This window comes from Gastrolobium bilobum, unplaced genomic scaffold (assembly GCF_033153095.1).
Source record: "Gastrolobium bilobum isolate Gb01-03AN ecotype WA unplaced genomic scaffold, APGP_CSIRO_Gbil_v1 utg2933, whole genome shotgun sequence".
In the NCBI taxonomy this organism is placed as follows: domain Eukaryota; kingdom Viridiplantae; phylum Streptophyta; class Magnoliopsida; order Fabales; family Fabaceae; genus Gastrolobium; species Gastrolobium bilobum.
Window position 1 is genome coordinate 352,920 of NW_026898380.1, and position 15,383 is coordinate 368,302.

Sequence of the window (15,383 nt, forward strand, 5' to 3'; positions counted from 1 at the left end):
ATGATTTATATACTCCAGCTTGAGGGGGAGTGTTGTAAATAATAGTTTAGAATAATAGTATAGAAGTCCCACATCATGTATATCTCTTTATATTTTCTTTCTTTTGAGTTATATAATAGACTCTCCGTTGTGTAGTTAACACACACGGATTACTTATAAATCTTATTGTTCTTGATATTCAACAATTAGCATATTTGATTCCCTTGAACTAAGGAAGGAAAGAAATCACTAATTATATTTACATAATGTGATATTATATTATATAATATAACATAATTTAGTGATTTCTTTCCATACATGTTTAAAGGGAATCAAATATGTTTTCTATATATTACGGGGAATGATATTGTGACAACCAAGTTGTGTTACTACCAAGTGACTACCAATTAATCTCACCGTTAGATCGATTATTTTGATCCAACGATTATATTTATTTCCATCTTTGTATGGTTATGATTTCTCATATTTAAAGTGAAAGCATTAAATATGGAAAATCATAACCATACAAAGGTGGAAATAAATATAAAGTATTAAATTTGGGAAACCATGACTATACAAAGATGAAAATAAATATAACCGTTGGATCAACATAATCGATCTAACGGTGAGATTAATTGGTAGTCACTTGGTAGTAACACAATTTGGTTGTCACAATATCCTTCCCCCTTAAATAATATGTATTACCCATAATACATACATAATATAATTTATAAACAAAAAAATTTATAAATATAACTCTGCTCATATTAATATAGTAATCCAACATTTTTATTACGAGTTCAGTCTTTCGTTTTTTCTTTATATTTTTGGATCGCAATGTAGTTTATCGACACAATGATCAGAAAGTTCTCGTACTTGCAGCAGCAAACGCACCCTATGCTGTATAAGTATATAAAAAGGTAAGATTGCTTGTTTCAAAACTACAATATTTCTAAATTCAGAATTCAATGATGCAAGTTAATGAATGAATATCAGTTAAAATATGGGGGTAAAGGAGTTGTTGGCAACAAACATTTTAGCAAATTACTCAGACTGAATTTACATACATTAGGACCAGTTCAGCAGCAAAATTTGCAGAGCTAAAGAATTTTCAGAGCTAACGATATTAAATATATATATTCGGCGAGTTTCTCTTGGCAGATCATCCTTCCCAAGTTGAATAACATCTACAATGGCCCTTTTCAGAGTGAAGAACCAACACCACTATAGTCGCTGCTGTAATCCGCTTAAAATGTACATTCATAATAACACCAACTTTGTCATGATATGTTTAGGATAGCACTTCCAATGAAACTCATTGCACAACGCTTGCCATAAGAATTCATGATGCTTTGTAGAGATCCTTTGAAAAACAAAGGTCTGATTCACAAAATAATCTTCAAAACACATAGGACATATTAGCCCAAACACCAGCAGTAGTCCCCACAAGCACAAACAACCAAAGTGAAACCGGTTTTGAATCCCTGACAACAATATACGTAAGACAACACTTACACAATGGAGAACTGTATGCCAATTAGTTGCAGTGCATTTGGTGTAACTGGTACTTTGTCAATGGCCTATTAAAGAATCACGAAGGTTAAAATTGAAAAAATAAATAAATTAGATTAGCACTAACACGAGCAGAGGACTTCGGTCACAGAAATATACATAAACACAAATGCTCACCTTCAATTCGTAGAAATAGGTTCTACTAAACCTTTGCAAATAAAAAAAAAAACCTTAAGCCTCTGAGCCAAAGAATTAGAAATGGGTGAAACCCAGAGTGACCTGAAATATTGAAAAATGAAAGAAGGAAATGTCAAAAACCAAGGACAGTGCTCTTTCCCTCCGTTCTTGGGGACTTCAAATGCTGTCAAACAAAGATGGAGAAAGTAACATAGTGAAATATTAGAACTAACAATTAGTTAGTATAGCAAATAATTCAGTGCTGGTGCCAATAGTTTGTTTGTTACCTAGCGATTAGCATTAACCAGCCTCAATCCACTAGTTACGTCTTCACAATGCTTCATGTGATGGAAAAGGGAAGTAAAATCAACTTTGCTGTTGGCCCTACAGTCATACTTGGGAGGATAATGGAAACAAGGCTCCATGGACATGGCTCGTTGACAAGGTGGATTTGGGATGGTTTCCCCATATGCCCTCTTCAGAATCCATGGTTTCAAACCTCCAAGACTTTGAGCAACATACCCAAAAGTAGACTTGGGGCTTGTAACCAATGCATCACACAAACTCAGCAAATATATTTCGGACCATGCCTTAATGTTGTGCATGTCATTATTCGACTTTTGACGCTGTTCATGACTAGGCTGATAAACTCTTATCACTTCCTTGGTCGCAGTTGTATTTGCCAGATACATAGTCCTCAGCTTCTCACCATATTCTGAGTATAAAGATGCTACTAGAACAGCTTTCGATGTCTGCTTCTTCAAAGGAGAAGTTGCCGAACTTTGCATGCCTAATTCAGGTAGCAGCTTATGCTGAACTGTGCAGGCTATAATTTCATTGATAATAGTTTGATGTGGTGCTCGATGAGTATTAAATACTCTAATCTGCAGGCCAATCCTCTCATCTGCCTTGGCTAAGTGCGCCTCATAGAAACTGCTAATTAGTTCCCATGCCTCATTTGATGGGTGAAAAAGGTAACGTCCCAGATGGTGAAAAACAGTGTCCTTTTCAGGGAACATTTTGCTTAGATCTAGTCTAAATGATGGAACCATAAAAAGAGAGGGGACAAAGTATTGATCCGACAACAAAATCAGGACAGGGACTTTCTGGAGAAGATCTTGACTTTGATCACAATGAAAGAAGTTATTGTGACCATCATGCGTGTGTTGTAGATTAAGAATAAGAAATGATGGCAAAAGCTCCTGTGAACCGTTTGTCTTCTCATTCGTGAGCACACTTTCATACGTATCAATGTGTTTCCGATCTTTCCAATAAGGAAAATCCCTAGGCAATAACCATGAGGAATCAGGAAATGGCTCGCAAAAGAGACCAAACATATCAGACCCAAATCTGACAAGTAGAACACGGTCCGTGAGGATAGCATAAAGGAATGCTGAAGCCAAGGTTACCATCCTGTTCCCTAAGCCATTGGAAGCTGTCCAGACAAGGTACTTGCACATTGTACCTGCACCTTTTTTGCTAGAGTTTGCACCCTTTCTCATGATTTTGTTGTAGGATTTGGTATGAGGTCCACAACTTCTATGAAGGTGTTCATAGTTTCGTAGCTTTGATATCAGATGTACAGAAGGTTTATGAGGGGAAGCTTTGCGGTATAAGTAAGATCGATACCTACTTAAGCATGATGCTTCATCAAATGTGGAAACTAAAAGTCCATCAAGGAGCTTGTCATTAGCAATGCTAGTAGTAAACAGGGATGAGTCATTCTTCTGATCTTCAAATGAATGATTCTTTGGACCTATAGATGTGGAAATAGAGAAAATAAAAATCCTAGACAATTCCAATATTATTTAAATTCAGACTACAATGTGTTTTTACTGAGTTATGGTATAGCTTGACTCCATGAATGTGAATGAATTAAATGAAACCATCTTAGAGCTCATTTTAATATAAGATCCTGCTATAATTAAAAATCTGAGTGCCTTAACCAATGGTAACCTACCAATGCTGGTATTAATTGTTATTTTTCTCAAGTATATAACTTAGTAATTATTGTCACAAGTGCTTGTTACAAATAGACCCTTACAGTGATCTTGAAACTAATACTGTCTTTGTATAGTAAGTATGACCAAAACTAATAAAATGAATAATTAAGTAGGCAGATCAAGGAATAAAATAGATTAAGCTGCAATTACCAATATCTGATATTAGTGTATGAGGTCGTTCTTCCAAGATTCCAGGCATAACATTTTGATCTTTGTCTCCCAACACCTTATCTAACATATACAAGTTAGAGAGATCAGCTGTTAAAGACATCAAATGAAGTAACTAGTAATGAATTAAAGACATATGACTGGGGAAAAAAAATGAAAAACTTTGCAGTTATTAAAAAAATAGTATTAGGATCTAACCATGGCCTTACCTACCGCTGACTCTGTGATATTTTGATATTTTCCTCCACTGGCTTGAACTGTAATATTTTGAACCCCTTCTTTTAAGACATAAGTAGTAGCATTCTGTGCCCTTTTATCTAATACGTTAATCTTGGAAAATCCCTCAACGAGATCAAAGATTGAGTTTTGGTGTATCAGAGTAAATGTGACTAAAATTGGGAAGGTTATGGAACCCACAAGCAAGCATCTTCTGAATCTCTTGAAACTCAACCCGATTATATCCATCGTGACTTGAAAAGTTTTCCAGGATTTCTATTGAAATAGCAGTAATCAAACTCCCTTCAACATAGAAATGAATGCAACTTGAGATACTAATTGATTTCTTAGAACTATGAAGCACCGATACTCCGAATTTTTTTTCCAACGTATCTGATACGCGTATCGGGAACGTATATCGTATCGATGAATTAATGGTCGTATCGAGAGCGTATTTGGAACGTATCGAAAACGCCGTGTTGGAGTCGGTGCTTCATAGTCCTAGAACATGCATGTTGAAATAGCAGCACATACTATTGTAGAGATGCACATGAATACTAACCAATCAGAGCATCAAAATGCAATCAAAAAGGTTTAGGCAATGTGAGAGAGTGAGAAGTAAACTGAATAGTGAAAGATACCCAAAAATGGTAAATGCATAAATACATAATTTAGATTAATAATAATTAACACACACACACAAAAAAAAAAAAAAAAAAAACCTTAAAACTTGGAAGAAAACAGAGCATTAAAATGCAATCAAAAGAAAAAAACTGACCTTAGAGTTAAACAGGAACAATATTGTTGGTGATTCATCAAAGCCAGAGAAGCAGATGCGGCGCCTCCATTTGCAGATCCTCAAGTTTACTTCTTTATGTCAAATTCATTGTCGAGTGCAATAATTGGGTCATCTACTGCAACATATATGTGTGAAACTGGGAACCTTAAAAACTGAAAAAAAAAAAATGAAAAAAAAAAGGAAAATGCTTTCCGACAAGTGTGAGCTGATTCATCACATTTTTTGACCGATTATTTGCAATCATCGTTTGCTTTTTATTCGGTTATATGCGCTAAGTGTAAAATGATATTATTTTGTGACAAAAATTATAATATTTTTATAATTTTAATTTATTTTAGAATTATAATAATTTTTATATTTATAATTTTTTTAGATTTCAATATAAAAATAATGTTGTTTTGGATTGTATTAACTGCAAAAACATTTTTTCTATTATTTATTATATAAACTTGTAAAACTATTCCTATGATTTAAAAAACGATTTTGTGCTTAAATAAATCAAAATTAATAACGATAATGTCATCTTAGTTGCTTAAATACTTTCTAAAGCGTGAATTGAATTAGCCTCTTCATTTAATTTAAAGAAAACGATTCATTTGTAACTATCGACAGCAAAATATTTTATTCCCGTCTCAATGAAGAGAGCTTTAAAAAATAAAACTACTTTTTTTATTGAAATTTAAAAAAAAAATGTTGTGAAGTTTAAATTTTTAACCTAATAAATTTTCTTAAAATTGTGAAATTGAAGTGAACTATATGAATCAAATAATTTCCAAAAGAAGTCATTAGGAGTGAATTAGTAATGAGAGATTTTGATAATTTTCTTGAGGTTAACATCAGTGTGTAAAAAAAATTCTCAATAAATAAATTTTTTTTCTAATAATTTGCTAAAAGTATGTTCAAAATAAAATCTGTAACTCAAAATATTCTGAAATTTGTACTAATGTGTTGCAAGAATTAAATAAAAATACTCAATTTCTTAATTAAAAACCTTAACTATATTTTGATTGATAATAAATAATAAAAGGGAATGAAATGAAATGAAATAAAGATAGTTATTAATATTTAGATTGTTTAAAATATGACAGAACATGATGTTCATCTCATTGCGCTCAATATTTTTATTTTTCTTTCTCTTAAATTCATAATATGAAATGGAATTAACTTATTTACTCTTATATATTGAGGGTGAGTTTGGATAAGCTTTTAAAAATGTTTCTATAATACAAATTTTAATATTTTTTTTCTCTAAAATTAGTATTTTTAATTGTGAGAAAATATTAAAATAAATTTTATATTTTTGTTTTTTATCTTATCTAATTATTATATATTTTGAAAACACAAAAAGGTCTTAAATAATCAGAATTTACTTTGTTGAGAATGGTCAAAAAATTTAATCAATTAAAATTATGTCATTCTTAATTTTTTGATCTTAAATTAAATTTTTTAATTAACTATACATTTGTATAACTTTAAATATTTGTATACTTTAACATATTTCTTTTTAATTTTGATAGGACTAACATTTTATATTTATTGTTTAATTTTAAATATGTTTCTATTAAATATGTTTCATTTATATTTGTATATTTTCTATATGATTAAGCATGTTATTTATTTAATAATTTATTATTATTATTATTTTAGTTTTTTTTAAAAAAATATAATTTTTCTCTTTTTTATTATAAAATATTTTAATAATAGTATTTTAATTTTATCTCATTTAATCTTGTTCACTCATTATTAAATATTTAATCATATAGCTTACCAAAAAATAATAATATTTAATCATATATTTTTTATAATAATATAACAATTACTTAAATTTCTTATAGATGAATTTGGAGTATATCCTTGGTATTAAAACATGAATACGATATAAGAGTATTTGATTATAAAAATATGAGTTTAATTAGTCAATTTATTAGTGAGTGAAAAAAATATTATTTGCATAGGTGAATAAATTAGCTTTAAAACAACAATGATTAATTGTGATTGTTATAAAACAAACTCATATTTTATCTTTTTTAATTTTTATGAATAATAATAAAAAATAATTTGAAAAAGTGCTAGAACTACTAGTGTTCTTAAAAAAAAGAAAAAGAAGAAGCTGTAAATGGATTGAATTTCAATTTAATTCTAAACTCAAATCAAATGTGGATTGATACAAAAAATAGTTTTGGTTGGTGTGTTGTTAGAAAAAAAATCGATAAAAAAGAATAAATAACTCTGAATTTTATGATATACTTTAAATAAATCACATGTAAAGATACCATTAATTGTGAAGGTATTCACTTATACGATATAATAATGAAGGGGGCACAATATATTTATCATCAAATGTTTTTTTATATTTATAATTAATGTAATCACCATTAATTTACGTAGATCCAACAGTTATAATTTATTGAAAATTAATAATTAATTAATTAACAAATACGACCAAATAATTTTCAATAAATTATAACAGTTAAATTGACGAAAATCAACGGTAATTAAGTTAGTTGTAAATGTGATAAACTTTTTTGGTAATAAGTATATTTATCCCCAATAATCAATAGCAAAATATTTTATTCCCATCTCAATAAAATAGAGCTTTACAAAATTGAACTTTTTTTCTCTCTCTTGGAAATGAAGCGAAAAAATGTCGTGAAGTTTGAATTTATGCGAGAATTAAATAAAAAAATTTCAGTTTGTTTTTAATATTGAAAAAACCCTTGGGTTTAATAATAAACTCAGTGTTTGTTTGTGTTTCTGTTGAAACCTCGTTGAGTGAGTTGCCGCACTCGCCTCCCCGACAACCACAACGTTAACTCCATCGCTGCTCAGGTTCTCTCCCTTCTCTTTCTATATCTATCTCTACTCTTAGGGTTTATCTATTAATCGCTGAGTTATTTTTTTGGCTTGGCCTTCTGAGATTGATTTTCTTCTTTAATTTGCAATCCTTTGTGTTCTGAGTGAACACCAACAATGATAATGAATATGGTTAAGTGTTCAAAACGCCAAAATCACAACATTTTTTTTTTCTTGTTTGAACTTCTTAAATCAGAGTTAGAAATTATTTTCACGACTGGAAAGTGAAAGTATATGAGAAATTCCTGAGAAAGGTAGGTGTTGGAAAGATGCAATTTGTGCGATTAACTGAAACTTTGGACCTAATTCATTTTCATTGTTTTCGATAAGAGAACACATTTCTATACCAGAAGATCCCTAGCACTGTTTTGGACAAGAGAAAGTAGGGGAGGAGTATAATAGGAAATAAATTGGGTGATGAAAATAATTTTCTTTGTTAAGAAAATAAGAGAAATTGAAAGGAAAGTAGAGGAGAGAATTGGTAGGTTGGAGAAATAAGGAAAGATCAAATGGTAGGTTATTTTCTATTTTTCTTGAATTTTTCCTGTTTTTTCTTTACAGATTCAAAGCAGAAGCTATGAAGTTGTTCAATATAAATGGAACCGCTCTTTCTCTTTCACTCTACACTGATGTCACCAATTCGAAGTTACTCTCTCTCTCTCTCTCTCTCTCTCCCCCCCCCCCCCCCCCCCCCAATTATTCTGCAAAAACCAAAACGGGAACTAAATGTTCTGAAAAATGAGTAACTTGTTATGGAATTTTACCTGTTAGTGAAAGTCAAGATATTATGATCAACTTGTTTGTCAGTTAGAATTGGTTCAAATTATCAAAGATTTTTTTCTGATGCCAACTGTCAAGTAGGTGTTGCTATTAATATAGTTATGTTTAAATCATGTATGTGTGGGTCGACTTCATAGGTTGAACACCTTTCATTTTTTTATTATGGCATTAGGTTAATTGGTTATTAAGATGCATGATTGCTTCTGGATAACCATCAAACATTGCTATCATAGACATAAGGGATCACTTCGTCTTGAAATTCAGTTTCACCACAGTTGCAGCTTAATCTTCTTCCCTTCTCTTGTGAGTTGTGATAACAAGTAACAACATTCAGTGTTAGTAATGCAGTTATGACAGTTAATTTATGATAATTGATAAACCTGTTGCTCCTGAGTAATTATTTCAAGATGGTGATTGCAAAATCTTTGCTATTTAAGGTCATACACCAATCTGTAAAACTATATATATATATATATATATATATAGAATACATGGTAAAAAACTTTATCTATTTATTTGTAATTGATTCAAAACTTTGGGAAGCTGCTCTTGGCTGAAGTGTGTTATGTTCTCACAGGGAACTCTTGGAAAGTATGCAAGCTGGGACATTGGAGCCTGAAGTTGCATTCCTCAATGCTTTACTTGTATAATTTCTTATTCTTGTGTTTTATGTCATGTCCAGCTCCATTTATAAGAAGACCAATATCGTTTCATGTCACTCATTAGCATGAGAGATTCAAGTTATAAGAGAAAAAGATATATTTATAGAGGATCCAATAATTTTACTTTTGTTTCTTTCTCTCTCAAAACGTAACCCTCAGGTTGCTGCACTTTTGCTTCTTTCTAATGTTACCGCTGTTATCAACTGAACCAGATTCCAGATATTTTCCCTGTTCTAGCAGCTGCACACAAGACACTTGTAGCCAAGTCACGGGACTCTTTGACCACACATACTCTTCATTCAGAGCTCGTTTTCAACTACTCAGGGTCCAAGCATGTAATTATGTATTGCTATTTAACTTATTATGTATGGTTCATTGTTCCAATTAGAGTTGCTAACTTTGTTTTGTCTTGTGACTAGATTACTGAATCTTTGAAAAGATGTGGCATCTCTGACACCACAACTTATATCCTTGCTGCACGATTTGATGCTACTCCTGATGAGGTGAGACAATTCTACAATAAAATATGACACCCATTTTTTCCCTTACTCACATAACTTAGTGATATTTGTCTCTTTACTAGATAAAGGCCATAGAGAAGCTCATTAATGGAAAAGAGATTGACCTAGAGGAGCTGGAAGGAAGAGCAACTCAATCCATGATACAAAAGGTTTGTAGGGGGATCTCTGATCAAGATCACGTTGTATCTTTTTGTGCAACCTAGTTAGTACATTCAATAATTTGTTATGTTTCAGCATTACAAGATATCTGCCTCGGAACTTGGATTATCATCACTTGCAGATGCAATAACTTGCCGAATAGCAGCTCGTGATGCCTTGTGAGAAGAATGATTATGATTTGTGATCTGCTTGTATACTACCAGTTTTATTATCTCTCCCTGATCTACCGTAGAATAATATGTCATGGAAATTAAAAGAAAGCTTTTAGCCCCCATCCTGTACTTTATCTTATCAAACTTTCTATTTTTTTTTGTTTTTTTTTTTTAATCTACAATCTTACTGCAGCAACATTTCTTATGGAAAATCAGAAGTATGGTAGGCCTTTTTTTTAATTGTTTCGTAGAATTATTTTACAGAATAAATCTATCAATTTTTATTTTATTTTTTTATGAACTTTGTTTTGAGAGTAAGTTTTGAAAGTTTATGCTGATGTAGTTCCAGTAGCAGTAGTAACATAGATTCCGCCATAGAAACAATCTAGTGTTTGACAAAAATGGATGTTTTATTCATAGGATTTAATTTTTTGAATAAAACCTTTTGGGAAGCTTAACATTATTGCAGAGTTAGTTCAACATAAAATTATAAATTATATATTTTTGGAAATACATAATTATAATATTAAAATTATTTATTTTTTCTCTCTCTCATAATTATAGAATGAAGTGGAGCCTTTTCTTTTGATAAAATTGAAGTTGAGTTTATTCTCCCTAACTTCTCTTTGACTCCGCCATTCCACAGAGACATATACTAGAGTGCAAGTTGCAAGTTAGGGCAACAACAATACATGTATATAGGCAATTGTATAAGGTTTCAGAGTGTCTATTTGAATTCTTTTATTTTTAAACTAAAAGTTACTTTTAAATATAAGTTAGGGCAAACAGATTTCGAGAAAAAAATTTATAATAAAAAATTCTTTTTTTTATTGAAGAAAAAAGTAAAAGCCAAGAGCTCTTAGGTTGAGCTTCTTTTCAAACTCTTATCAGCTTTTTTTGAATTGTATATTTTTTTTTTAAATGAAGAATCATAGAAATAGAGAGAGGAGAGTTTTCTTTAAATGTGTGCTTTCAAATAATTTTTAAGCTAAAAAAATTATATAATAACCAAAAACTTTTTTTAAATTTTTTTTAACTTTATCTTAAAAATAACTTTTAGCTTAAAAAAATAAGATCCAAACAGGTTCTTAAATGTGTGAGGTGGCATGAAACAGTTCTATGCAAATAAGTGAGTGTGTATGCCAAGAGGAGAATTCTATGTCATGTGAATGTTTCATTCTATAATAGGGAGTGAAGAATAGGTTGAGCAAATCCAAAATATAATATGGAATTGTAAACGCCAAGCCAAAGAATTCTGAGATTTATGGGAGGATCAACAAGCTTCAATTAATTTTCTTCTTTGTTACTTTTTACACTGTTCAAAGAATTATTTTCCAAGATAATATGTTACCTGTGTTTGTATGCTTTTTGCATGAGCATTAAACTTTCTTGTATAACAGGAGATTTCTATAAAGTTCTTGGTATTGCTGACCAGTTGGGTGGTGTGCTATTATTCTATTTTTCTCAATTACATTCCTACATTTCCAGTCAAATTTATTTACTTCATTAGAAAGATTGTTTATCTCCTCTCACAGGATTGCTTTCTTGTTTTGTCTTGTGATTTTGTTCAACTGTACTCCATCAATTATATCACCAAACAAAACTCTATTTCATCTTAAAGCATATAATATTATATTAACATACAGAAATTCAATTTCAAAAGTTTGAGTATCCGAATCAAACTTTTATTTTTACAAGTGTAAGTGGAATTGTGACATGGATGGCATGTGTGAGGCCATTTCAATGCCACTAGTTGCACTCCAAAGTAAGCTCAGATTTTAATAGAGCAGAGATTCGTGGAACTTTAACCCCTTATCCCATCTTTCAATATGCGTTCTTTATGTCTGATTGCAATACATATTACGTTGAATCTGGTTACGGATTGTGGAGTATCTTTATCATTTGTCTTTCTGCATAAAGTTCCCACGCGCAGGATTAAAGTTTTTTCTCTTTATTGCAGATCCACATGAATGAAAATGTTGTTTCAGCGAGCCCAATTATGGAAGATTATTATCCATAATTAAATAGGCCTAGGTGATAAATTTATAATAAGTCATTGAGTTTATGTGTCATTTCATTTATGGGGTTTGTATCTATCATGTCACATGACACAAAAAAGTTTTCTTTTTTTTGATAACACTTTGTGAGGTTCATATTTTTTGAAGCAAAAAAAAAAAAACTAAGGCACGCAAAACGAATCTCTATAACATTACACAATCACTTTTCCCACAACATAACTCTTATAAAACCCTTGATTTATATATGTTAACATAAGCTATTTATGGTGTCTGTTTCAATGTGAGTTTTTTTTTCATTCACACTTAAATTCCTAACCTAACATTATCTTATAAAAAGTTTCTTAATTTACCTTGGGAAACCCAACAAGGAAAAGAAAATTTTAAAAGTAATGGAATATGAAAAAATTGGTGTGTTTGGTTTAAGGAAAAAGTGTCTGTCATTTTAAATGATGTAAAATTGTGTCATTTTAAGAGAGAGACAGAGATAGATAAAGGAAGAAAGATAGAGTTGACAAAAAAAATAAAGGTGTGGGTCTCACCTCTTTGTGAGAGTGAAAAGATATAAGTTATGTCATTTAAAAGGATAAACATTTTTCCCTTTGTTTAAATCCAAGAAAGTTTAAAATCCCGACGAATAACATCCTAAAATCACATATAACATTATTTCGATATGCTTAATAAAAGTCACAAAATATCATATGATAGTAGCTCAGTTAGTGTAAAGGAAATAAGCAAGTGAATGTAAAAACATGTATTTTATCTGTATCATATTTAGGAGGAATTTAAAATCTTAATTCAGAACCCGCTTTGAATCGGACTAGTCGCGAAGTTATGAACTGATAGAAATATCTTAAAAAAAAAAATCTCATATTTTCCAACACATTCGACATCATTTCTAGCTAAAGTGATATAGTTTTACTTTTTTGTTGAATAAAATCAATTCTACCAATGCAAAATGTGAGCTTCTCGTCTTATTCTCATTTGATTGAATTAACAATAGTTTTTTTTTTTTTTTTGGATAAACAATAATTTTGATACCTGTGATTTAAGGCTTAAGCTATTGTGCATTAATTAATATGCTTTTTTATTCAATAAAAGTAAATAATTAATGTCAATATTAAAATTTAAAGAAGATGTTAAGCTAGTGATTTAACATGTATAAAATTTAATATTTTATAAATTTATTTTAAATTTTCAAAAAAATAAATAAATCTATTTTATAAGTTTTATTTGATAAAGAATATAGTATAATCATATAGTAATATGACTTTAATTTTGGTGCAGAATCAGTGTAAATATTTTAAATTATCATTCAATCATGTATTAATTACTTTGACTATGTGAACAATTATATAAAATATCAAAGTTATTAAATAATACAACAACACATGATTACGTGTAAGTGATATATGATTTCTTTTATATAAGAACAAAAATTGAACACATAACTTAATATAAATTACTCAAATTTCTCACCATTAAACCAAACATAGTGGCTTTGTAAGTGATATTTTTTATGGAAAAAATGTGTATCATTGTAAAGGATGTAAAATTGTGTCATTTTAAGTGAGAGAAAGAGATAGATAAAGAGGGGAGAGTGGACAAAAAAAATAAAGGTGTGAATCCCACCTCTTTGTGAGAGTGAAATGACACAAATTATGTCATTTAAAAGGACAAATATTTTACTCTTTTTTTATTACACTAAACCAAAAGGCCAATAAAGATATATTTATTTATTATCTTTTTTTTGTGTGAGTAACTTAGAGGTATCCTCACACTTTTTTCAACCATCTTGTTCTTAGAGTATGAGATTAACTCCCAAAAGATTCTAAAAATTTGTATTACCCAAAATCAAACCCTCCCAAAAGATTCCAAAAATTTATATTACCCAAAAATCGAACCCTAAACACTGCAAACCCCTGGTTGAGTTGAGCTACCTCTAGGAGTTATTTATTATCTATTTGTTGTATAAGATATATTAAAGAATAAATATTTTTTTTGGTCCCTAACAAAAAATACAGTATCCATCAGTGTTGTTAAGCTCGATTCGGGTATCGACCCGATCGGGGTACTGGATCACTGGTCGGACCAGTTGACTCGAATATATATAGATATGTAAAAATATATATAAATATGAATATATAAATTCAATTATATTCTCCATATATAAAATGAATTAAACAAGGTTCACTAAATAAGCTCAAAAACATGAAGCATAAATAAATAAAAACGCACGCTATTACTATGTCAATTTAAATTGCAACTCATAATCCCCATAAACATACCTCTCAATGATATTAAACTCATATTTTTCAAATTCAACTACATTAAAATGACATATATTACATTCTTTTAATTTATTATTCCGCAAATTGATTCAGTATTGGAAACTGAAATTTGAAGTCATTGTAGAAGAGTATACTAGCAAATAAAATTCCAAAAAAAATTTAAAATGAGTTCTACATTTTTTCTGATAAGATGAAACAGTTTTAGTTTTAGTTTTTTTGTTTGTAATGTATGACCCGACAGGGTCATCGGGTCAGGGGTTATCGGTTTTGACCCGGTTTGGCCGGGTTTTGATCGGGTTTGACCGGGTCAATGCATGACCGGTCCAATGCTTGACCCGAATCGGTTCGATGACCGGTTTGCTGGGTTGACCTGGTCGGATTTTGCAACAGTGATCTCCACTTTAGTTCCTTACAAAAAAAATTAGTAGTCTAGTTCTTATGAAATTTAAAGTGGATCCATTTTAGTCATTTGGAGGGATCAATGTGAGTCTTTTTTGAATTTGTAAGGGAGAACGATTTCAACGAAATTGATCCATTTTGAATTTCTTAGGGACCTCGAGACTATTTTATTTTTGTAAAGAACTAAAGTAGGGACCATATTTTTTGTTAGGGACCCAAAAAAGTATTTACTCTATATTAAATTCAAGTTGATATACATAAATGCACAATACATCTATTAATAGGTATATACATATAATATAGATGGAGATTCTAATCATAGAAGGGGGAGGTTATACTTATTACATCTTTTTTTTATTATCTCTTACTATTAAATTTTAATTACTATTTTTTATTAATTTAATAGTGGTAATTTATTGAATTATATTTATTAATTAATTATTAATTTTTAATAAATTATAAATATTAGATTGACGAAAATTAATTTAATAATAAAAGATAATAAAAAAAAGAGCGAGTAATATTTTCCTTTCATTTCCATGAAAGTACGAAACGTTGTCGAACCCGCTTGATATGTGCATGAAAACGACATAGCCACATAGGTATTATATAAAAGCAACAACATACGAACTGTGTCTCTGTTTCTTTCTCTTTCTCTTCTCATTCGCTTTGTCTCTGCTATTGTGTTGTATTCCAT

At 30.1% G+C, this 15,383-nt stretch overlaps 2 protein-coding genes across 10 annotated transcripts; one reads left to right on the forward strand and one right to left on the reverse strand.

Annotated features, from left to right (window-relative positions):
• Positions 1-990: 990 nt before the first annotated feature.
• Positions 991-4,944, reverse strand: LOC133315494 (galactoside 2-alpha-L-fucosyltransferase-like). Of its 8 annotated transcripts, XR_009752100.1 has the most exons (7): positions 4,834-4,944; positions 4,049-4,331; positions 3,822-3,902; positions 1,956-3,424; positions 1,669-1,852; positions 1,495-1,559; positions 991-1,376 (listed from the first exon to the last, which is right to left on the reverse strand). XR_009752100.1 is itself a non-coding variant. In XM_061517128.1 (5 exons), exons 2-4 carry the CDS (start codon positions 4,302-4,304, stop codon positions 1,956-1,958), a joined length of 1,806 nt encoding a protein of 601 aa, XP_061373112.1. In that variant the 5' UTR covers positions 4,305-4,331; positions 4,834-4,944; the 3' UTR covers positions 991-1,770. The 8 variants fall into 8 exon arrangements, 4 of the variants coding, with proteins under 4 accessions (XP_061373112.1, XP_061373110.1, XP_061373111.1 ...); XR_009752098.1 differs by having other exon boundaries at positions 991-1,559; XR_009752099.1 differs by having other exon boundaries at positions 991-1,359; positions 1,495-1,852.
• Positions 4,945-7,582: 2,638 nt separating this feature from the next.
• Positions 7,583-10,156, forward strand: LOC133315500 (uncharacterized). Of its 2 annotated transcripts, XM_061517136.1 has the most exons (7): positions 7,583-7,683; positions 8,269-8,352; positions 9,065-9,131; positions 9,362-9,484; positions 9,569-9,652; positions 9,733-9,819; positions 9,905-10,156. In XM_061517136.1, the coding sequence occupies exons 2-7, from the start codon at positions 8,285-8,287 to the stop codon at positions 9,989-9,991; spliced, it is 516 nt and encodes a 171-aa protein (XP_061373120.1). In that variant the 5' UTR covers positions 7,583-7,683; positions 8,269-8,284; the 3' UTR covers positions 9,992-10,156. The 2 variants fall into 2 exon arrangements, with proteins under 2 accessions (XP_061373120.1, XP_061373121.1); XM_061517137.1 differs by lacking the exons at positions 7,583-7,683; positions 8,269-8,352 and adding an exon at positions 8,379-8,790.
• Positions 10,157-15,383: the final 5,227 nt, after the last annotated feature.

Bases quoted from the DNA above. Each gene is read 5' to 3' on its own strand.
- LOC133315494 (XM_061517128.1), bottom strand. From the start codon at position 4,304: ATGGATATAATCGGGTTGAGTTTCAAGAGATTCAGAAGATGCTTGCTT. The intron at 3,903-4,048 runs GTAAGGCCATGG...TGTATATGTTAG, and splicing joins TATCACAGAGTCAGCGGTAG to ATAAGGTGTTGGGAGACAAA. The intron at 3,425-3,821 runs GTAATTGCAGCT...CCACATCTATAG, and splicing joins TACACTAATATCAGATATTG to GTCCAAAGAATCATTCATTT.
- LOC133315500 (XM_061517136.1), top strand. From the start codon at position 8,285: ATGAAGTTGTTCAATATAAATGGAACCGCTCTTTCTCTTTCACTCTAC. The intron at 8,353-9,064 runs GTTACTCTCTCT...ATGTTCTCACAG, and splicing joins ACTGATGTCACCAATTCGAA to GGAACTCTTGGAAAGTATGC. The intron at 9,653-9,732 runs GTGAGACAATTC...TCTCTTTACTAG, and splicing joins TTGATGCTACTCCTGATGAG to ATAAAGGCCATAGAGAAGCT.